General features: G+C 43.0%; 1 protein-coding gene across 1 annotated transcript; it reads left to right on the top strand.

Moving 5' to 3' along the window:
* The first annotated feature begins 7,910 nt into the window (after positions 1–7,910).
* MCM5 (minichromosome maintenance complex component 5) lies at positions 7,911–21,806 on the top strand. Its single transcript, XM_040441015.1, has 15 exons — positions 7,911–8,155; positions 12,104–12,230; positions 12,841–12,969; positions 13,573–13,745; positions 13,822–13,977; positions 14,072–14,238; positions 14,789–14,960; positions 15,488–15,599; positions 15,728–15,871; positions 16,470–16,712; positions 17,345–17,457; positions 17,538–17,666; positions 18,477–18,619; positions 18,701–18,828; positions 21,375–21,806. Exons 1-15 carry the CDS (start codon positions 7,986–7,988, stop codon positions 21,474–21,476), a joined length of 2,208 nt encoding a protein of 735 aa, XP_040296949.1. The 5' UTR covers positions 7,911–7,985; the 3' UTR covers positions 21,477–21,806.
* Positions 21,807–23,737: the final 1,931 nt, after the last annotated feature.

The raw sequence follows: 23,737 nt of genomic DNA, 5'->3' as shown, positions 1-23,737 counted from the left end.
CATACAAAGTCTTCCTCCCCCCCCCCTTGTGGGGAGGACTGATAGGCAGCCACGCCCACCTTAGGTCTTTGTTTGATTTAACTTTTAACAATATGACAAAATAGGGACAAAATGAACTACACTCAAGCCTAGCCAACACTAGACCTTTCTAGATGATTCTCAAGATCATACACAAAGGCAGCACTTAGGATTTTCTCATGCATAGCTAAAGTAATCTCAAAAATCCAAATCCACCCAACTTTTCTGGAGTCTAGTGAAAACTTTCTCCACACTCTCTGTCCTGAGGACAATGTGACTGACTGATGACCTAAACACTTCATCACAGACTCACTGATCTTCACTATGCATTAAATCCCCAGCTCTACATTGCACTCAATTTTCCAAATCTCATAAATAATATGAGAAAACTCTCTATATTTTAACTAATTTTCTATAAAGCAGCATAAGTAAGTCCTCTGAATTGGGAATTCTATTCATCATGGCAAAATTGATGTTACTACTGGGTGTAGTATATGTCATACATCATATAATGATGCAGATATCCCTACACTTTCACTCATACCTGAATAAGGACTTAGAATGGGTGCAATCTAGATTGATAGGACACTTCCAACTAGCATCATGGGAATATTTCTAGTAGTCATCATAGGGGCAATTACTGCAGGTACCTTTTTAACTGATGGGACATACAATTGGGAAGGGTTATTTTCAGACATCACTGGATATAATCCAGTGTTGGAACTATGATAGGATTGTGTAAAGTCTTTGAGATCCACAAACACACAACATGTTACTTGCACACACACTCATCCCCCATAAGGCCTAAGGAAAGAGTAGAAGGCACAGTGGGTGGTGCTGATTAGCACATTCCAGCACCTGGTGTAGAGGAGTGGCTGACAGAAAAAGCAATAGGTAGTCTTTGATGGACCACAAGACCCAGGATTACTTAGTTACAACACATGTGGTGGGGGGAAGGGAATGCCGCATGGCCAACTCTCTTTGTTCCCTTACCACATCCAAATCCTCCATTTTACTATAGCAATATTGTCCATTCTCCTCAATTACTTTCAACTTTCCCTCTACACTTTTCCACAAACTTTAATTTAATCTATCTCCTACTGCATTTGCAACCTCTAGTGGGAACTTTTACACAAAACTGCATATTTACGGATAATACCGGAAATCGCTGCTACTTAGTATGACAGAATGCTTTCAACTTTTATTTTCTAACTGAAACTTTTCCTTTCTTTTCTCGCATCAACTGAGCCGCCGTTAATATGTCTTTACTCTGTCCTGCAACATTCGAATTTCCCATTATTGTAGTTGCACAAAGCTCTAACAATTGCTACTTATCAAACCCGCAAACTTAAGCGTAGTTGCACAAAGATCAAACGGAATCCGATTACTATAAGTAATCGCCACCGAACCCACAAACTTAAGCGCAGTTGCACACAGCTCAAATGATATAATAGTATTGACCCCACAATCTCTCAAAGTGAAGACCCCTCGTCAATTCACCGGGATTCAAAATCTTAATAACTTCCAATTGCCTATGGCAATTGGTATTAACCCTTTTCCCAAGGTTCTCGTCAGAACCTTGACTGGGAACTAATTCTACGTCACAGGATATCCGGCTCAGCTGTCTAACAATTTCCGTTTAGTTTCAGCATGTTCTACCACACAAAGAAGGAATATTTCAATAGGTTCTTTCTAACAGACAGATCAGCTATAATTTGAACCCTTATATCGCGATAACACCAATTCAACTCTTGAGAACCCACAAAAGCGGAAGTTACAGAGGAGATTTGTAAGAAATAAAGCTTTCTTACCTTGCCGGCATGTGATCTCGTCTGATGGTTCCGTTTAAGTCGCTCTCGTGGCGTTTGAATCGGAAGTTACGCAAGCTATCTGCCCCACGTTGGGCGCCATTTTGTCGTTGCAATTCATGCAACTCTCCTTCTTCTTTGTGTGGTGCCAAATCAATTAGAAGAATAAGTATGTTTACAGCATACTGCTTTATAATGAGACCAGACACTAGGTGGTTTCATGAAAGCATCTTCTCATCCTCTTTGAGCCATCGTAGAAGAGAGCAGGCGAGAGAGCCTTTTATTCACAGTACATTCACTTAAATAGCAGACATGACATCACAAAAGGGGTGTTCCTTAAGAAGAGACTATTGGCTCCTTAACCTGATAGGAGTGGTTTCAGAATCCCCTCTTCCCCCTCCCTTATTGACCTTCTCATACATATGGTTTGCAGCCATCTAGTGGACAGAAATGTGTACTACAGAATATTCTCATTATATATTCATAAAATCATAAATCCTTCTCTCAGAGGCGCTCCTTCCTTCTCTCAGATCACCAAGCACAGCGCCGTACATTGTATAGTGGCTGTGCTTGGTATCACAGCTCATCCCCATTCACTTGAATGGGGCTGAGCTGCTCCTAGGCCACGTGACCGATGAAACTGACATCACTGGCCTAGGAAAAGCAGCAAGAAGGCTGCGATGCTCACATGGGAGCTGCTGTCTTCTCAAACAGCTGACCGGCTGGGGTGCCTGGTGTCGGACCCCCACGGATCAGATACTGATGACCTATCCAGAGGATAGGTCATCAGTACAAAAAATCTCTGAAAACCCTTTTAAAGGGGTTATCCCATGATTATTGTAAAAAATGAAAATCTGAGATCATACAGGACATGACAATCTCTTTATAACAAAGCTAGAACCATCCCTGAACCTCACATGGATCCAGAGACCTCCTCATTCATTGCTCTGCTAGATTTATATCAAGCTGACAGCTCAAGGGAGTGTCCTTTCTGCTGCAGCTCAGGGGGGATGACCTATCCTCTAGATCTGATTGGTGGTGGTCCGACACCCGGGACCTCTGCTGATCAGCTGTTCAAGAAGCCAGCGGTGCTTGTGTAATACCCCTGAGTGGCATTACCATCTTTTGTGCCCCTCTACTATCTCCTACGGTTGATCCTGTGTCATTTTGTACATCTAATACCGTATCCTGCATAATGTGTATGTAAATTTCCTTGCAAACAACTGTTAAAGTGTAATGTGCCTGGTTCACCAGCAGATGGCGGAAATCTTGGCAGAGCTAGTTTTCCTGGAGAGGAACCTTCTAGTTCCATTCCAGCCCTCTCTAGAGAGGGAGGAGTTTAGTGTAAGTGAAGGTCAGTCTAGCCTTCCCCTCCTTGGGGAGAGCTCGTGTGTCTAGCTTACCCCCTATAAGGGAAAGCAGCAGGACCTCGTTCCTCCTGGACAAGCCTGCAGAAGTCTAGAGTACCCCCTGCAAGGGGAAGATTGTGTTCCAGCCAGCAGAGCACTGTCTGCTCTTTTGGGCCCAGAGGTCTAAACCAAGTTTCCCTGGATAAAGCTAAAGATACAGATCAAGATAAAGACTGAGTCAGACTACAGAAAGCGAAGTACAGCAGAAGAGGAAGGAAAGGTTCCTATTTAATCAAGGTTCCTATTTAATCCAGCCAACATAGTAGAGCTGAGTGAGTACAGACGTAGCAGTGCTGATTGTGTTTGCCTGCCAGAAGTTAAGCCTAAATCTGCTGATGACCAAGTTAAAGTTTGGAAGATTGTTCCATGATACAAGTTTATTCAAGTAAAGCTGTGTTCAATGTTAATAAAAGTTTGGACTCAATTATTCCTTCATCATCCAAGTTAATCACCCCCCTTTTCACTGCTTCGGATGACCACGTCTGGGATCCAGGTAGGAGCACCGTGACAAGTGCTCAAGCCACACCCAAGGGACACTATAGGCAACCCTTACACCACTCTGGCAATCCTACATCTGGGTATCAACACCACTATACTTAACCACTTCCCATCTGGGCCCTTTGCCCCCTTCCTGACCAGGCCAAATTTTGCAAAACGGACATATCTCACTTTATGTGGTAATAACTTTGGAACGCCTTTATTTATCCAAGTCATTCAGAGATTGTTTTCTCGTGACACATTGTACTTCATGATAGTCATAAATTTGAGTCAAAATATTTCACCTTTATTTATGAAAAAATCCCAAATTTACCCAAAAATTTAAAAAAAATCGCAATTTTCTAAATTTCAATTTCTCTGCTTTTAAAACAGAAAGTGATACCTCATAAAATATTTATTATTTAACATTCCCCATATGTCTACTTTATGTTGGCATCATTTTGGAAATGTCATTTTATTTTTTTAGGACGTTAGAAGGCTTAGAAGTTTAGAAGCAATTCTTCAAATTTTTAAGAAAATTGCCAAAACCCACTTTATATGGACCAGTTCAGGTCTGAAGTCACTTTGTGGGGCCTACATAGTGGATACCCCCATAAATGACCCCATTGTAGAAACTACACCCCTCAAGGTATTCAAAACCGATTTTACAAACTTTGTTAACCCTTTAGGCGTTCCACAAGAATTAAAGGAAAATGGAGATCAAATTTTTAAATTTCACTTTTTTGGCAGATTTTCCATTTTAATCAATTTTTTTCTCTAACACATCGATGGTTAACAGCCAAACAAAACTCAATATTTATTACCCAGATTCTGCGGTTTACAGAAACACCCCACATGTGGTCGTAAACTGCTGTATGGGCACACGGCAGGGCGCAGAAGGAAAGGAACTCCACATGGTTTTTAGATGCCATGTCCCATTTGAAGCCCCCTGATGCACCCTTACAGTAGAAACTCCCAAGAAGTGACCCCATTTTGGAAACTAGGGGATAAGGTGCCAGTTTTATTAGTACTATTTTTGGGTACATATGATTTTTTGATCATTCAATATAACACTTTATGGGGCAAGGTGACCAAAAAATTGGTTGTTTTAGCACAGTTTCTATTTATTTATTTTTACAGCGTTCACCTTAGGGGTTCAGTCAAGTGACATTTTTATAGAGCAGATTGTTACGGACGTGGCGATACCTAATATGTATACTTTTTCTCATTTATTAAAGTTTTACACAATAATAGCATTTTTGAAACCAAAAAATTATGTTTTAATGTGTCCATGTTCTGAGAGCTATAGTTTTTTTTATTTTTTGAGAGATTTTCTTATGTAGGGGCTCATTTTTTGCGGGATGAGGTGACGGTTTTATTGGTACCATTTTGTGGGACATACGCGTTTTTGATCATTTGGTGTTGCACCTTTTGTGATGCAAGGTGACAAAAATTGCTTGTTTTGACACAGTTTTTTTTATTTATTTTTCACGGTGTTCACCCGAGGGGTTAGGTCATGTGATATTTTTATAGAGCTGGTTTTTACGGACGCGGCAATACTAAATATGTCTATTTTACTTTATTTTTTCTATTTTAATTTTTTTTTTTTTATTCCTAACTTGGGAACTTTTTTTTTTTTTACATGTGAAACTTTATTTTATTTTATTTTTTCAACCCTTTATTTTTTTTATTTTTTTTTACACTTTTCGTCCCCCATAAGGTCATACAAGACCTCTGGGGGACATTTGCTTCACTTTTTCATTTTTTTTTCACAGTTGATTTCTCCTGTAACTGGGGCTGACATAGTAGCCCCAGTTACAGGACAAATGCACCCCTATAGAGGCTGTACAGCAGCAATCCTGCGCTGTACAGCCTCACAGCAGGGCTGATCGAGGTCTCTGAGAGACCTCACACAGCTCCTGCACACTCCGGTCACGGCGGTCACATGACCGCCGGGCCGGAACAGGAAGCGCACAGCGCTTCCTTCTCTGCAGACACAGCGCTCGGTGAGCGCTGTGTCTGCAGCGATCGTGAAGGCAGGGACACCTGGGCACTGTCCCTGCCTTGTCTTAGGGTTGCCCTGCTGTCACTGACAGCGGGCAACCCGATCAGCAGCTGCACGATTAGCGTGCAGCTGCTATTTCTGACAGGACGTTTTAAAACGTGCTGTCAGAAATAGACGTCCACCCATAGGACGTTTATATCCTATGGGCGGACGTGAGGCGGTTAAAGGGGACTCCATGTTCTCGTTGCTTCAATGCAACTGGCGTCACGACAACTTGCTTTATCAGAGGGCCATAAATCGTAAAAACCTCTTAAAGGGTAAGGGATACCCCAGACGCTGGGAGGGAAGAAAGAAGGAAGCCAGTCCGTTGCACTTGCAGTAGCGCCACTGCCTTCTCTCAGCTTTCCCTAGGCCGATTCATGACGGGTTCATCGGTCACATAGCCTAGGCTATACAATGCACGGCACTGTGCTTGGTGAGCACGGGGAAGGCCGCAACGTTCACAAGAGCACTGGTGTGGGGGGTCGCCGGGTGTTGGACCCCCAGTGATCAGATACTGATGACCTATCCAGAGGATAGGTCATCAGTATTAAGGTCTCAGAAAACTCTTTTAAAGGGGCCCTGGAATAAAAATACCATACCTCCCAACTTTTGAAAATCACAAAGAGGAACAATATGAGTGGCGCACGTCGCGGCAGTTTTTTTTTTTCATATTAGGCCACTCCTCTAACTCCGCCCAAAGCATAGCATATTTACCGACTCAGTCAGAACTGCAGCAGCTGGGGATCGGTTAGGTGAGTGTAAGTTCCTTTATTGTTTTTTACAGCAGGTGGCGCCCCGGGACAATTTTTTTTCTTGCGCTTCAATATCCATTTAAATATTCGCACATAAATCATCGGATTATAGATATTGTAAGGTCCAATCAAGTTATGGTCCAATATACAGGTAGAAATACAATTTAGTAAATGTATTAATGCACATTCAAGCATTAATTGCCCAGGTCAAAAAGAGGGACATTTACCCACAAAATACCGCCGCATTCACCACAGTATTCAATTGTATTGTCTTCCCAAGGGACGGTAATACAATTGAGTTTAGAAAGGCACCTGTGGCCCCTATGCTCCTACCATTAATTAATGCTGAAAGGGTCAGGTGGTTATTTACCCGGCCAGTGGCCATGAAGTCGACCCCCCCCCCCCCCCCCCGGGCATCGGCCCATCAGGAAATCTCCCTGTAGGGTCTATGGCCAGTCCGCCCCTGTCTACTATCCACAAATCTCCCTAAAAATATAATAAATAAAATAGATGGAGAAAATAAATTGTAAACACACACAGATGTGCACCATAAAAGGGTTGTCAAGAAACTTGATATCAATAGCTCTTCCTTAGGATAGGCCTTCAATATCAGATAAGGGAGGGGCTGACACCCAGGACCGCCGCCAATCACCTCTTCTGTACTTCCAGCTTCAAAAATAGGAACTGGAGCCAAACAGCTCCATCCATGCTGTAGCAGGGAGAAGTAATCAGCACTAGTGTTGAGCGAACTTCTGTTTTAAGTTTGGCGTCTAAAGTTCGGCTTCCGGTTAGTGGAGGATCCCGATATGGATTCCGAATTCCGTTGTGGTCCGTGGTAGCGGAATCAATAATGGCCGATTATTGATTCCGCTACCACGGACCACAACGGAATTCGGAATCCATATCGGGATCCTCCACTAACCGGAAGCCGAACTTTAGACGCCGAACTTAAAACAGAAGTTCACTCAACACTAATCAGCACCATGCACCATGGATGGAGGCATCATGATGCTGGTCAGTGTGGGTACCACACCCCTTGCTGATCTTATATTGATGGCCTGTGTAGGTCATTCATACACTACATACATGAACAAGTACAGTAAACCTCCAGGTATCATTACTGTACTATATAGCAGCAGACATTTTCCCGGAGACCACATGAAATTCGGTTAGAAACCCAGTGGGCTCTAACAAAATGACTCCAGATATGACGACGTGTATTCAGACGCCACTTCGCACTCTAGCAAACATGGACTATTCGCGCATGCGTGGCCCAGTTTATAGCGTAAACCCCACCCATATAGATTTATTTTTTATTTTTTTTAGGCCTCCTGGCTCATTAACCAATAGAAAACAAGAGTGGGCGGTGTTTCCCTCGGTGGCGCCGATTCTGCTTTGGCGCGAAAGTAGTCTTTTCGCGCGCTTTCAGCTCCCAGACAGGTCGCCATTCTGCGGATCCCTTCTCTTCGCCATCATGTCCGGTTTCGACGACCCCGGTATCTTCTACAGCGACAGTTTTGGGGGAGAGCAGCAGACAGGGGACGAGGGGCAAGCCAAGAGGTCGCAGTTGAAGAAGCGCTTTAAGGAATTCCTGCGCCAGTATCGCTATGGCACCGACCGCACCGGCTTCACCTATAAATACAGGTCTGAACGGAGTACTGCGGTAACGCGCTGACAATGTGGACGAGAGTGTTTAGACCTAGAGATGAGCAGTGGTAGTCACTGATTATTATTATATATTCACACGGGCGGGCGGCGATCTGAGGTCTTACCTCTAATATCTGATAAAGAAGTGGAGCACTTCTCCTTTAAGACAGATCTAGCTCTGCCCTGCTGTATACGAGTTATAGTGAGCGAGATCAGCGCCCTCCATACTGTCTGTACATATGGTGGTCCGGGTCATCACTGGGAAGCTGTTCGGCCTCCAGTAACTGGCAAATAAGGAGTTAATGAATACATTGGTTGCTATATGTATACTGTGTGTGTATAATATATATCATGTAGTATGTATACTGTGTGTATAGTATATACTGTGTAGTGTATGTATACTGTGTGTGTATATACGGCGTAGTGTATGTATACTGTGTGTATATACTGCGTAGTGTGTGTGTGTATAATATATTATGTAGTGTATGTATACTGTGTAGTGTATGTATAGTGTGTATATACTGCGTAGTGTGTGTGTGTGTGTATAATATATATCATGTAGTGTATGTATACTGTGTGTATATACTGCGTAGTGTGTGTGTGTATAATATATTATGTAGTGTATGTATACTGTGTAGTGTATGTATACTGTGTGTATATACTGCGTAGTGTGTGTGTGTGTATAATATATATCATGTAGTGTGTGTGTATAATATATATCATGTAGTGTATGTATACTGTGTGTATATACTGCGTAGTGTGTGTGTGTATAATATATCATGTGTGTATAATATATTATGTAGTGTATGTATACTGTGTAGTGTATGTATAGTGTGTATATACTGCGTAGTGTGTGTGTGTGTGTGTATAATATATATCATGTAGTGTATGTATACTGTGTGTATATACTGCGTAGTGTGTGTGTGTGTGTGTATAATATATCATGTGTGTGTGTATAATATATTATGTAGTGTATGTATACTGTGTAGTGTATGTATACTGTGTGTATATACTGCGTAGTGTGTGTGTGTGTATAATATATATCATGTAGTGTGTGTGTGTGTATAATATATATCATGTAGTGTGTGTGTGTGTATAATATATATCATGTAGTGTATGTATACTGTGTGTATATACTGCGTAGTGTGTGTGTGTATAATATATTATGTAGTGTATGTATACTGTGTGTATATACTGCGTAGTGTGTGTGTGTGTGTGTGTATAATATATATCATGTAGTGTATGTATACTGTGTGTATATACTGCGTAGTGTGTGTGTGTATAATATATCATGTGTGTATAATATATTATGTAGTGTATGTATACTGTGTAGTGTATGTATAGTGTGTATATACTGCGTAGTGTGTGTGTGTGTGTATAATATATATCATGTAGTGTATGTATAGTGTGTATATACTGCGTAGTGTGTGTGTGTGTGTATAATATATATCATGTAGTGTATGTATACTGTGTGTATATACTGCGTAGTGTGTGTGTGTGTGTATAATATATTATGTAGTGTATGTATACTGTGTGTGTAGTGTATGTATACTGTGTGTATATACTGCATAGTGTGTGTGTGTGTATAATATATATCATGTAGTGTATGTATACTGTGTGTATATACTGCGTAGTGTGTGTGTATAATATATCATGTGTGTGTGTGTATAATATATTATGTAGTGTATGTATACTGTGTAGTGTATGTATACTGTGTAGTGTATGTATACTGTGTAGTGTATGTATACTGTGTGTATATACTGCGTAGTGTGTGTGTGTGTATAATATATCATGTGTGTGTGTATAATATATTATGTAGTGTATGTATACTGTGTAGTGTATGTATACTGTGTGTATATACTGCGTAGTGTGTGTGTGTGTGTATAATATATCATGTGTGTGTGTATAATATATTATGTAGTGTATGTATACTGTGTAGTGTATGTATACTGTGTAGTGTATGTATACTGTGTGTATATACTGCGTAGTGTGTGTGTGTGTATAATATATATCATGTAGTGTGTGTGTGTGTATAATATATATCATGTAGTGTATGTATACTGTGTGTATATACTGCGTAGTGTGTGTGTGTATAATATATTATGTAGTGTATGTATACTGTGTGTATATACTGCGTAGTGTGTGTGTGTATAATATATTATGTAGTGTATGTATACTGTGTGTATATACTGCGTAGTGTGTGTGTGTATAATATATTATGTAGTGTATGTATACTGTGTGTATATACTGCGTAGTGTGTGTGTGTATAATATATATCATGTAGTGTATGTATACTGTGTGTATATACTGCGTAGTGTGTGTGTGTATAATATATATCATGTAGTGTATGTATACTGTGTGTATATACTGCGTAGTGTGTGTGTGTATAATATATTATGTAGTGTATGTATACTGTGTGTATATACTGCGTAGTGTGTGTATAATATATATCATGTAGTGTATGTATACTGTGTGTGTATATACGGCGTAGTGTGTGTGTGTATAATATATATCATGTAGTGTATGTATACTGTGTGTATAGTATATACTGTGTAGTGTATGTATACTGTGTGTGTATATACGGCGTAGTGTGTGTGTATAATATATCATGTAGTGTGTGTGTATAATTTCATCCATTTGTACAGAAAAATACCTCCCACTAGGGCGCTATAGATGTCTTATACAAGGCTCTATTCAGACGTCCATACTTTGGGTCCTGATCCGGTGCGGACCCTTTCATTTTCAATAGGAACGGAAAAGATGCGGACAGCACACAGTTCCGCTGCTCCGCCAAAAAATAGAATGTCCTATTATTGTCCGCCGCTGGGGACAAGAATAGGCATTTCTATTGGGGTGCCGGCCTGGTGTTTTGCGGATCTGCAAAACACTGTGGACGTGTGAATGGACTATTACATAGGGACTACTTCTCCATAGATATCTCGTATATGATGTGAACAGAGCCTAACTATAGTGGACCTGAGCTAATGTCCCACGACGCGCCTCCATCTCTAGAGCCTAGTTCACACTTCAGTGATTGTGAGCCAGAACCAGATACGGGTCAAAAACAGTGGGGGATATTTATCAGACTGGTATAAAGCAAAACTGGCTTAGTTGCCGATAGCAACCAATCAGAAAATGAAAGGTGGAATCTGGTTGCTATGAGCAACTAAGCCAGTTCTACTATACACCATTTTGATGAATCTTCCTTCTACCTGATCTATGTGTTGGCTCCACTTCTGGTTTTTGATTTACAATCCCTGATGGAAATCACTTTAGTGTCGGGTGAACGAGGATCAGTGATGGAGAGGAGACTAGCCTTTACCTCACCCTCCTGAGCACTGACCCCTCTGGCGTGTGGATATCCGGCTGTTTGGCTCCTTTCACACCTGCGTTAGGTGCAGATCTGTCTGGTATCTGAACAGACGGATCCGCACCTATAAATGCAAACGATGGTATCTGTTCAGTACGGATCCATCTGCATACACTTAGTCCAAAAAAGTCTAAGTGTAAGTCAAACGGATCTGTCCTGACTTTACATTGAAAGTCAATAGGGGACGGATCAGTTTACAATTGCACCAATATTGTGTAAGGTAAACAGATCCGTCCCCATTGACTTAAATTGTAAGTCAGGATGGATCCGTTTGGCTTCGCACTGTTTTGGTGTCCGCCTCCAGAGCTGAATGGAGGCGTAACGGAGCCAAACTGATGCATTCTGAATGGAGAGCAATCCGTTCAGAATGCATTGGGGCTGAACTGATCCGTTTGGGGCCGCTTGTGAGAGCCCTGAAACGGCAGTGTGAAAGTAGCCTAAGCTAAAGCTTCCATGATGTCTTTATGACCTGTGTCTGTCAGGATAGGATGGGAGTTGTAGTTTTGCAGTAGTTAGTGTTGCCTTTGCGTTGTGTTTTGTCTCTAATTGATCTATTCTTTGTGGATTTATTTCAGAGATGAACTCAAGCGGCACTATAACCTTGGAGAGTACTGGATCGAGGTGGAGATGGAAGATCTGGCTAGCTTTGATGAGGACCTTGCAGACTATCTTTATAAGCAGCCCACAGAACATCTTCAGCTGGTAAGTGATGCCTTGAAGAGGTTATCCAAGACTATACAAATGTCCCCCATATGGCAGGCCCCTCACAAAGAATATACTTACCCCGTCACACGTGATGCTAGGGAGGCTCGTCCCCGCCTGCTGTTGGCTGGTTCCTTTTCCCAGACACCGGATGTTTTCATCCACGCATGGGGGGAAGCTGCTGCATTTTTATAGTACTGGATAAAGGAGTTCCAAGGGATTTTTATATTGATGACCTTATGCTCCGGGTAGGCCATCAATTTCTGATTGGCAGGACCCCCACGGTTCAGCTGTTCAGGGGCTAGCTCCAGCACTACACGCCTCTGTCCATTGTGTAGAGGATGGAGCTCTACTGTAGCACTTCTCCTGTTCATGTCAATGGGAGTAACGCTGCAGTAACCGGCTCCGTTCACTGCACAATGGATGGGGCCGTGTAGTGCTGGAGCTACCCTTGATCAGCGGGCTGCAGCAGCTGTCCTGTCCGCTCTTATATCAGATGCAACACAAACGTTATCTGATGGCATATTATGTGCAATAATATAGTATATTTCAGTCTTGCCTGTGACCTTCGGGTGAAATGTTAAACTTTATAAACTTAATCTTATCTTAGTTGGAGGAAGGCGCCCAGGAGGTGGCAGATGAGGTGACACGTCCACGTCCTGCAGGTGAAGAAGCTGTGCAAGAAATCCAGGTCATGCTGCGCTCTGATGCTAACCCTGCCAACATTCGGAATCTGAAGGTATTTACATGGCTGACATTTCATTGGGTCAGGATTTAAATTGTGACACAAGGTCACGTCTGTTCGTCCTGGTATCAGATGTTGCGAGCTCTTTCTCAAGACGTGATTGAATATATTTGGTTAAAGGGGTTTTCTGAGACTGATATTGTTGGCCTATCCTCAGAATAGGCCCTTAATGTGACTAGCGGGGGTCCGAATCCTGACACCCCTGCCAATCAACAGTTTGAGGTGGCTTTTTGGCAGCATACCAAGCACAGTGCCTTCCATTGTATAGTGGATGTTCTCAGTATTGCAGCACAGACCCATTCACTGGAATGGTACTGGGCTGCGTCAAGGACACGTGGCCGATGAACGTGATGTAGGACTAGGAAGAGGACACAGCGCTCTCTGGAGTGCCACGGCCTTGTCAAGCAGCAGATCAGCGGGAGTCGGACCATCCCACCGCTCACTTATTGATGACCTATCCTGAGGATAGGCCATCAATATGGAACACCCTTTAATTCCCCTTTGTGCTGAGAAAGAAGCCTGGGTTAGAAATGTAGATTGGTAAAAGTACATTGGTGACTTGGCTATTGGTGTCTTAATTCCATATTTCTTTTGCAGTCGGAGCAGATGTCTCACCTTGTGAAGATCCCTGGTATCATCATTGCGGCTACATCTGTACGAGCCAAAGCTATAAAAATCTCCATACAATGCCGCAGCTGCAGAAACACCATCGGTAACATCCCCGTGCGACCTGGCTTGGAGGGTTATGCCATGCCACGAAAGTGCAACACGTATGTGCCTGGAACAAGCATATATCATATGTCACTTCATACACGTCCTTGTACTCAAACACACTCTTGCCCACAGGGAGCAGGCAGGTCGCCCCAAGTGTCCTCTGGATCCGTACTTCATCATACCTGACAAATGTAAATGTGTGGATTTTCAGACGCTGAAACTTCAGGAATCTCCAGATGCAGTGCCGCACGGGGAGATGCCCCGCCATATGCAGTTGTACTGTGACAGGTAAAGTTCACTGCTCTGTGTATATAGTTTTTGCTACTGGATGTAATTTGCACATTTCTATGAAAAACCTGTTCAATTAAAATTCTCTCCCCAGGTACCTCTGTGACAAGGTGGTTCCAGGAAATAGAGTGACAATTATGGGTATTTATTCCATTCGTAAAATTGGCAAAACCTCCAATAAAGGCCGTGACCGAGTGGGAGTGGGAATCCGAAGCTCCTATATCCGTGTTGTTGGTATCCAAGTGGATACAGAAGGCACAGGTGAGTTGTACTGATGCCTACTTACAGGTGGCAGCAAATATACAACACTTGGTATCATTGCTGGTTCTACTGCAGCATTGGAAACATCTACTGGAAAACCAGGGCATACAGTTCAGTGAATAGTTGTGTTCTAGGTCCACGCATGTAGCAAACATCAGAATGGTACCCTTCATTTTAAACTTTTGACATGAAGTTATAATTTGTGGAGGTTCAGGTGCTGGGACCCCAGTGATCACTAAAACAAATGGGGGCAGAAGTGCTCGGCTGACTGCTATACCACTACGTCCTCCAAGGAGAGCCGGTCAGGTAGGTCGAGCACATCTTCTTCCTATTTGCTTTAGTGATCAGTGGTCATCTCCATACACTGACACCCCACAGATCAAATTGTCTGACATATCAAAAAATCCCTTTAAAGGGGCACTGCTTACCTTTGAAAAATCTGTTTCCTGGGATCTCTTCAACTAGACCCCTGGTGATGGGTTGCCTTATAGGTGATTTTGTCTTTGTTTCAGCCGTTTACACACCTTTTTGCCTTTTTTTATGTTTAAAGGAAGGAGTGCAGCGTGTTCTGTGTCTCCTCAAGAAGAGGAGGAATTCCGGCGTCTTGCTTCTAAGCCTGACATTTATGAGACCATTGCCAAAAGCATCGCTCCATCAATTTATGGCAGCAGTGATATTAAAAAGGCCATCGCATGTCTGCTCTTTGGTGGATCCCGTAAAAGGTGAATTTCATGCTTTCGTATATATATAATGCTATAGTTAAAGGGTTGTAATTCAAGAGCTAAACCTCTGGGTGCTGGTTGGGTCTTAAAGATCGCACCCACCTGTGAATTAAGTGGGTGCCATAGCCGCTAGACTGCTGCGGTCTGTTCAGGTGACTACTACAGAGCTGTCCCATGGAAGTGAATGGGGACGCCACACTTGTAATTACACCTGGTCACCACTGAAATTGCTGCGGCGAGCAGGTAAACAGAGCAGAAAAGGCAGCGCTCTTCAAACAACTGATTGGCAAGGGTGCCAGAAGTTGGACCCCTGCTGATCTGATATTGATTACTTATTCTAAGGGTAGGTCATCAATAGTAAAAAGCGGACAACCCCTTTATGTGGAGCTGAGCTGCAATACCAGACGCAACCCATGGACTGGTGTGGCACTGTTTTACTTGTTCTGTACACCAATTATGTTTTGAGGCTTTTTGGTTTTCCAAATTTGCCGTGTTTTCTGATGTAACGTTATTAAATTTTCGTTCAGACTTCCAGATGGACTAACACGTAGAGGAGACATCAACCTGCTGATGTTGGGAGACCCTGGAACTGCCAAGTCTCAGCTTCTAAAATTTGTGGAGAGGTGCTCCCCCATTGGGGTAAGAGGCATTTCTCTACATGTAGTGAATACCTTATTCCTCCTTGTGTTCCTCCTGCTCATTGAGAACATTCACAAACCTGAAATAATCAGTCATATCTGCTGCTAATTCAGCTTCTTCACTTGTAGGTGTATACATCCGGTAAGGGTAGCAGTGCGGCTGGTTTGACTGCATCAGTCATGAGGGATCCTGTGTCCCGTAACTTTATTATGGAGGGAGGTGCTATGGTGCTGGCAGACGGAGGCGTTGTTTGCATTGATGAATTCGATAAGGTAACCTTTTTTTTTTTTTCTTTTTAAATGACATTACAAATATATGGCTAGGCAGCTAAATAACGTCTAAAGGTTCGCTGCAGGTGTAGATTGTTTTTACGATAGTTGGACAACTTTATTAAAGGGGTATTCTCTTCTGAGACATTAATAGGCCATCAATGTTAGATAGGTGTGAGTCCTGCCTGAGACCCAAACTGATCTCCAGAATGGGATCCCTGAAGAGAGCAGACAGCAAATGCTCTAGAGGATGCTTTACATTTCTATGGGGCTTCCAGAAACAGCTGAGCCAGTGCTTGATTATCTCCACCAGTCCCATAGAAGTAAATGGAGTGGTGGCTGTGCTTGCTCAGTGCGCTGTGAATTCATAGCTGTGGGTCTTCTTACGAATGAAAGCACTCCGTGCATGTGTGGTGCACTTTTCTCCTCTTTTGAAGCCCGTTCTGGAAATAGGTGCAATTCCCATTTCTGGGGACCTAGTGATAAGCCTCCAATGTCTCCAAGGAAACATCCCCTTTAATAAAAGTGCAAACATTCAGGTTACCAAATATATTTAGTGTCTGTGTTTTTAGGAGTTTGACTTATGACCTTAATCTTGCAGATGCGAGAGGATGACAGAGTTGCGATCCACGAGGCTATGGAGCAACAGACCATTTCCATTGCAAAAGCCGGCATCACAACCACCCTGAACTCTCGCTGCTCCGTGCTCGCTGCTGCCAATTCAGTGTACGGGAGATGGGATGATACAAAGGGTGAGGAGAACATCGACTTCATGCCCACCATCCTATCAAGATTTGACATGATCTTCATCGTGAAGGATGAACACAATGAGCAGAGGGACATGGTGAGGATATTTTAGAGTGCAGATAAAATATTGCTTTCGAGAAAATGTAATTAAGGGGAGATCTTGATCACACTGTCCTGTTAAGGCTACTTTCACACTCTCATTCAGATAATACAACAGTCTGCATCCGTTCAGAACAGGTCCATTTGTATTATCTTTAACATAGCCAAGACGGATCCGTCTTATAATCGCCATTGAAAGTCAATAGAGGACGGATCCGTTTTCTATTGTGTCATCGAAAACGTATCCGTCCCCATTGACTTACATTGTGTGCCAGGACGGATCCGTTTGGCTCAGTTTCATTAGAAGGACACCAAAACGCTGCAAGCATCGTTTTGGTGTCCATTCTCCATTCTGCTTTGGAGATGAACTGATGCATTTTGAGCGGATCCTTTTCCATTCAGAATGCATTAGAATACAAACTGATCTGTTTTGCACCGCTTGTGAGAGCCCTGAACGGATCTCACAAACGGAAAGACAAAACGCAAGTGTGAAAGTAGACTAAGCTGTACAATTCATCTAGAGGCCAGGCAGCGTACAGCCACTGGGCTTCTAAGCTTTGCGGGCATCTTGTTTATTGCACCCCTGTGTTTTTATTCTTTCTGAATATCTTTCACTATTTTTCTCCACAGATCCTTGCTAAGCATGTGATGAATGTACATCTTAGTGCGCGGACCCAAACTCAGGCTGTAGAGGGAGAGGTGGATCTCAATACCCTGAAGAAATACATTGCTTATTGCAGAACGTAAGTCCTATCCTTTAGCATTGCATGCATGTTGAACTTTAGACTTCAGTGTCTTTACTTGTGTATTCTACATACTACAGTAAATGTGGCCCTCGCCTGTCAGTGGAATCAGCAGAAAAGCTTAAAAATCGTTACGTCCTCATGCGTAGTGGTGCCCGTGAACATGAGAGGGAGTCTGAAAAGAGATCCAGTATCCCCATAACAGTCAGGTATGGAAAGTAATTCTCACTTGTGTGGCCTTTTAAATTTGATGAAATTTGAAATAAAATTATCAACAAATGTATGTTTAACGAGCCCTCCATGATCCCTACCTAGTGTGGTCAGCAGTTTTGCAGGGTCAGAACTGCTGGCATAACACCTTTTAGGCCAGTTTCAGATGAGCAAATTCACTGCAAGAAACGCACTGCGTGTGTGAGCATGATTTTCCATTCTGAACTCTGTTCCTGTAACGGGAGATCACTATATTATAATTTAGAACTGTGTCCCTGCCTGACATAATGCTGTCAGTACAAATCATTACAGCAGGGACACACAGCATTATAAATCATAATAATGCCTTGCGGTGCCATTATAAAAACAGAATGGGAATTTGCGCTCCCACAGAGTTTCTTGGAGCGAACTTGCTCGTGTGAAACTGGCCTGTAATCCCTGTTGAAATATCTGGACAAGGGTGCTGTAGGGTTAAAAAAAAATCGCTTTATTCAGTGCCAAGCTCCCTTCTGCTTCCAGTCCCCGTTTAAAAGTGTGTAATTGCTTCATTCACGTTACCACTTCTATCCATCCAATCAATTGCCTCTGCAGTCATGCTGATCTCAGTTATGAGGTGGAGTAAACTAGAGTGCGTTTGTCTGGCCCCGAGAGCCCATGATCTTCCTACTGCACCTCCAACGTTTGGAGATTGGCAAGAAGTATAAAAGTTTTTAATTTACAGGGCCAAGCCGCTTTAAAGGGAATCTTTTAGCTCTCAACACCCCCTCCCAATTTTGGGGGTTTTCTAAATATTGGTGATTAATTTGCAGACAATTGGAAGCCGTTGTCCGGATTTCAGAATCTCTTAGCAAGATGAAATTACAGCCCTTTTCCACAGAAACCGATGTAGATGAGGCTCTGCGTTTGTTCCAGGTGTCCACGCTGGACGCTGCCATGTCAGGAAGTCTTGCTGGTAAGTAGAACGTGAGAAAACAACCTAAAGTTTGAGTTGTGACTATGCATGGTGCTATTCTGATTGTTCACTCCCCCTCAGGAGTGGAAGGGTTCACCACAGTAGAGGACCAGGAGATGCTGTCCCGTATCGAGAAGCAGATGAAGAGGAGGTTTGCCATTGGCTCTCAGATTTCTGAACACAGCATCATCCAGGATTTCCTTAAACAGGTGAGAATGATGTAGATGACATTTTACACAATGTATGGGACCCAGTACACAGACACAGCATTTATAGTGTGCGTAAATGTCCCTCACTGACGTCGAGATAGATTTGACCCTGAAGTTTTAGTGCTGTTACCACTGGGGAAAGTGGCTCTATAATGCCTTTTGGATGCATATTTTGGGCATTATAGACAGTTTTATTGTGACTAGTACCACCATGGGGTGTGCAATTTTTAAAATCCACTTTCAACTGTAAATATATTTAGGGTGTAGAGTACACTGGAGGTCTGTCGGGAGGGTTTCCCAACGTGCCACTGAACAGACACTGAGCTAATTTCTTTATCACCTATGACGGCACCCCTGGAGAGACTGCCTCCACCTCCTTAGGGCAGGAACCAGAACAGCCTTTTAAAGGAGGGCTCATCCCCTCTATCTCCAGTACTGTTTCCTGTCCTAAGGGGCAGGAGGGAATTGGATCCGCTGGATGTCAAGGAAAGAGCTGCAGGGGCCCCGGCTATAAAAATAGTGTGTGGAGGGTTACCCTGTACGGCGTAAGTCTTCTCTAGGAGCCGCTGCAGAAGTCTGGGCTTCCTTCTCTGTCCTTACCCCTTCCGTCCTCCTTCCCGTTTCCTGGGAGGGTCTTGGCCTTCCTGGGCTCCTGCAAACCTCTGCGGCTGTTTTCGCATGTTCGGCCGCCAGCCCGCGCAATCATCTGCAGGTACTCCCGGGTTGCGGCGGGGGAGGAAGCTAACGCTATAGACTGGAAGGGGAGGGATGCCGGCTAGCGCACGCTGAGGATAAAAGCCCAGCCGGCTCACTCATCCTTGGTGAAGAAGCGTGGCAGTTTCTCCATTCAGGCTGTTTGCATGAAACATGGAGCAGGCTCAGCGTGCTGATTCCACTGAGACCACCATTGACACATCTGTACCATGGTGGGGTAAGAGGGGTTATACCCCAGCATTTATTATTGATCTTAATTCTTATGGGGTAATTTCCCGTTGCCTAGGTTTCAAAGGAGTCTTCCAGAATAAAGTAGAAGGGATGTGGTGTGTGTGTGTGTAAGAAGAGGCTTCCTTCTGCCTGGGCAAAACCCCTTTGTCAGGGGTGTATCAGCAAATTAATGGAAGAGGAAGCTCCATCTTTTATGGGCAGCATAAAACAGATGATACATGAAGAGGTCAGGAAGTCAGTTAGCGGTCTGAAAAAGCACCGCCCCAGTACTACCCCATCAGCGCTGTTTTACTATGAATTCTGTATTCAGAATGCTATTATTTTCCCTTATAACCATGTTATAAGGGAAAATAATAATGATCGGGCCTCTATCCCGATCGTCTCCTAGCAACCGTGTGTGAAAATCGCACCGCATCCGCACTTGCTTGCGGATGCTTGCGATTTTCACGCAGTCCCATTCACTTCTATGGGGCCTGCGTTGCGTGAAAAACGCAGAATATAGAGCATGCTGCGATTTTCACGCAACGCACAAGTGATGCGTGAAAATCACCGCTCATGTGAACAGCCCCATAGAAATGAATGGGTCGGTATTCAGTGCGTGTGCAATACGTTCACCTCACGCATCGCATCCGCGCAGAATACTCACTCGCCCGTGTGAAAAGGGGCCTAAGATCAGTCTCCACGTCTTGGGCAGAGAACTTCTGCCTCTATAGAGCAGATTTGTAAGGCAGCTACCTGGAGCTCTCCACATATGTTTTTTTTTAGGCACTATAGACTACAGTTACCTTCTAATGAAGGTCTTACCTTAGGTCGTAAGGTACTACAGGCTGTGGTCCCATCCTAGACAAATTCTTGCCTATTCTCCAGGGGTGCTGTCATAGGCGATTAAGAAATATTGGATTACACTTACCTGTAATTGGTTTTCTTTGAACCTATGACAGGACCCGGTTAATTCCCATATGTAGCACCCTATGTAGCATTTGTATAGAGATGTATATATGTGTAGAAAGGATGATCCCTCCTTTAAAAGGCGGTTCTGGTTTCCTGTCCTGAGGAGGTGGAGGCGTCTCTCCAGGGGTGCTGTAATAGGTTCAAAGAAAACCGATTACCGGTAAGTGTAATCGAATATTTTTGCCATTTTGCTCATCTCGCACCTCAACACCTTTCTGTATACAACGATGTAGTCGACCATGCTGTTATATATGACAAAAGTTTCTGTGGCATGAATGGGGGCCTATGGATAGGCTGGGAGCTTTCCCAGCACATATGCAAGACTTAGATTGCAAATACAATGTCTGTGCCCCTGGTGGGTTTGTTTGACCATTTTCTAAGTTGACAGTTGCAATTTATTTGAGCATTTTAAGATTTGGAACAAAACTTTGACCCTTCCTCTTACCTGGCAGTCTAGCAGCCAGTTATGTTTGCTTGCATCAGGTAAAGCTAGTCATACGCATTAGATAAATGACGGACGCACCCGCTGAACATCTAATGTGTATGCTGTCCTCCCGACAGCAGATTTGGGAGATGAGGATCGGGCACTTTGAATTTTGTTGCCTGATTTTATTGTTTAAATTCGTGTCTTATTTCTTTTTCACCCCCAGAAATACCCAGAACATGCGATTCACAAGGTTCTGCATCTTATGATGAGACGCGGTGAAATCCAGCATCGTCTTCAACGTAAAGTCTTATTCCGCATTAAATAATACAGAAGAGTGCGCAACCCGTATGTGGAGTATGGTCACCATATTGAAGTTGTGTAGCTTTGTGCTAGGACTTGGATAATTCCCTCTGCAGGAATATGTAAATACACTCAAAGAATTGCAAAGGCTACAGGTCAGAGGGGCTTATGTATATAAATGACCCATTGGCCGAGTAGGGTAGAGATTTTCTTATGTTTAACATTAGATAATTGACATCCTATAATGTGTAATATGCTCCTGTTCTAATGTATGTAGGAGTTATGCTTTATCTCTGTGAGCCTCTACTTAAATAACGTTCCTAAGTGAGCAAAAAAATCTAATAAAAATGTTATATTCAGATGGCTTGTTGAGTTTTCTTTAAATCTTATGCTTTCATTATTACTGGACATAAACCTTAATGGCAACCTGAATCTTCCTCACTGTTAGAATATAATAGGGGAGATTTACTAAGCATGTTGCACCAGAATTATGGCAGAAAATGCGCCAAAAAGAAAGGCATTTTGATTTTCACCAAATATATCAACTGTTTTCTCCAGAATTTACCGTAAAGAGTGCCTCACATTTATCATCCTCTTATCGGCAGAAATTGCTCAGATTGTTGCGGGTTGTCAGAAAATTGACATAAAACCATAAAAAAAAAAAAACCCAAGTCTGAGAAAAAACTTGCAATTTACCACTGGAAATGTCACAAATATGTTTAAAAAGTGGGGGGTGGCTGAAATGGAGCATTTTGGTTTAAAAAAGTCGCATTTTAGTGCCACTGGTGTTAAAATGTTGCTAAATAGGCGGATAATCAGCTTTATATTTTAAAAAGTCACACTTTAAAAGTGGCGTGTCTTGATGTGAGGTGAAACAAATGACCACTTTTGATTTTGTATTAAGTGTTTTTTGAGAAATGTATCCTTTCAAAAGAGTTAGGCTGGGTTCACACGGGCGTTGCGGGAAAATGTGCGGGTGCGTAGCGGGAATACTCGCAATTTTTTCCGCGCGAGTGCAAAACATTGTTATGCGTTTTGCACTCACGTGAGAAAAATCGCGCATGTTTGGTACCCGAACTTCTTCACAGAAGTTCGGCCTTTGGATCGGTGTTCTTTAGATAGTTATAAGGGAAAATAATAGCATTCTGAATACAGAATGCATAGTAAACTAGCGCTGGAGGGGTTAAAAAAATAATTGAACTGATGCGTGAAAAAAAAACGCTCATGCACACAGACCCATTAAAATGAATGGGTCAGGATTCAGCACGGGTGCTATGCGTTCACATGACGCATTGCAATCGCGCAGAAAACTCGCTCGTGTGAAAGGGGCCTTTGGCCCCTTTCACACGGGCGAGTATTCCGCGCGGATTCGATGCGTGAGGTGAACGCATTGCACCCGCACTGAATACCGACCCATTCATTTCTATGGGGCTGTTCACATGAGCGGTGATTTTCACGCATCACTTGTGCATTGCGTGAAAATCGCAGCATGCTCTATATTCTGCGTTTTTCACGCAACGCACGCCCCATAGAAGTAAATGGGGTTGCTAGGAGATGATCGGGATGGAGACCCGATCATTATTATTTTCCCTTATAACATGGTTATAAGGGAAAAATAATAGCATTCTGAATACAGAATGCATAGTAAAACAGCGCTGGAGGGGTTAATAGAAAATAATTTAACTCTCCTTAGTCCACTTGATCGCGTAGCCCGGCATCTCCTTCTGTCTCCTTTGCTGAACAGGACCTGTGGTGAGCATTCATTACAGGTAAAAGTCCTTTGATGTCACTCCGGTCATCACATGATCTATCACCATGGTAAAAGATCATTTAACCTGCTAGTTTACTATGCATTCTGTATTCAGAATGCTATTTTCCCTTATAACCATGTTATAAGGGAAAATAATAATGATCGGGTCTCCATCCCGATCGTCTCCTAGCAACTGTGCGTGAAAATCGCACTGCATCCACACTTGCTTGCGATTTTAACGCAACCCCATTCACTTCTATGTGGCCTGCGTTGCGTGAAAAATGCAGAATATAGAGCATGCTGCGATTTTCACGCAACGCACAAGTGATGTGTGAAAATCACCGCTCATCTGAACAGCCCCATTGAAATGAATGAGTCCGGATTCAGTGCGGGTGCAATACGTTCACCTACCGCATTGCACCCGCGCGGAAATCTCGCCCGTGTGAACGCAGCCTTAGGATTTTTCTAGTGAAAAGCATTTGCTGCTGGGGGTGCACCAGTCGACATTATGTGCCACAGTTGTCGTCGTCTTTCCA

The sequence above is a fragment of the Bufo bufo genome, chromosome 7 (genome assembly GCF_905171765.1).
Source record: "Bufo bufo chromosome 7, aBufBuf1.1, whole genome shotgun sequence".
Classification (NCBI taxonomy): domain Eukaryota; kingdom Metazoa; phylum Chordata; class Amphibia; order Anura; family Bufonidae; genus Bufo; species Bufo bufo.
The sequence above is the reverse complement of the archived record's forward strand: the minus strand, read 5'-3'. Positions and strand labels throughout refer to the sequence as shown.

Coding starts and splice junctions, on each gene's coding strand:
- MCM5 (XM_040441015.1), top strand. CDS start 7,986: ATGTCCGGTTTCGACGACCCCGGTATCTTCTACAGCGACAGTTTTGGG. Junction 12,970..13,572: donor CCAACATTCGGAATCTGAAG/GTATTTACATGG, acceptor TTTCTTTTGCAG/TCGGAGCAGATGTCTCACCT. Junction 13,978..14,071: donor ATGCAGTTGTACTGTGACAG/GTAAAGTTCACT, acceptor TTCTCTCCCCAG/GTACCTCTGTGACAAGGTGG.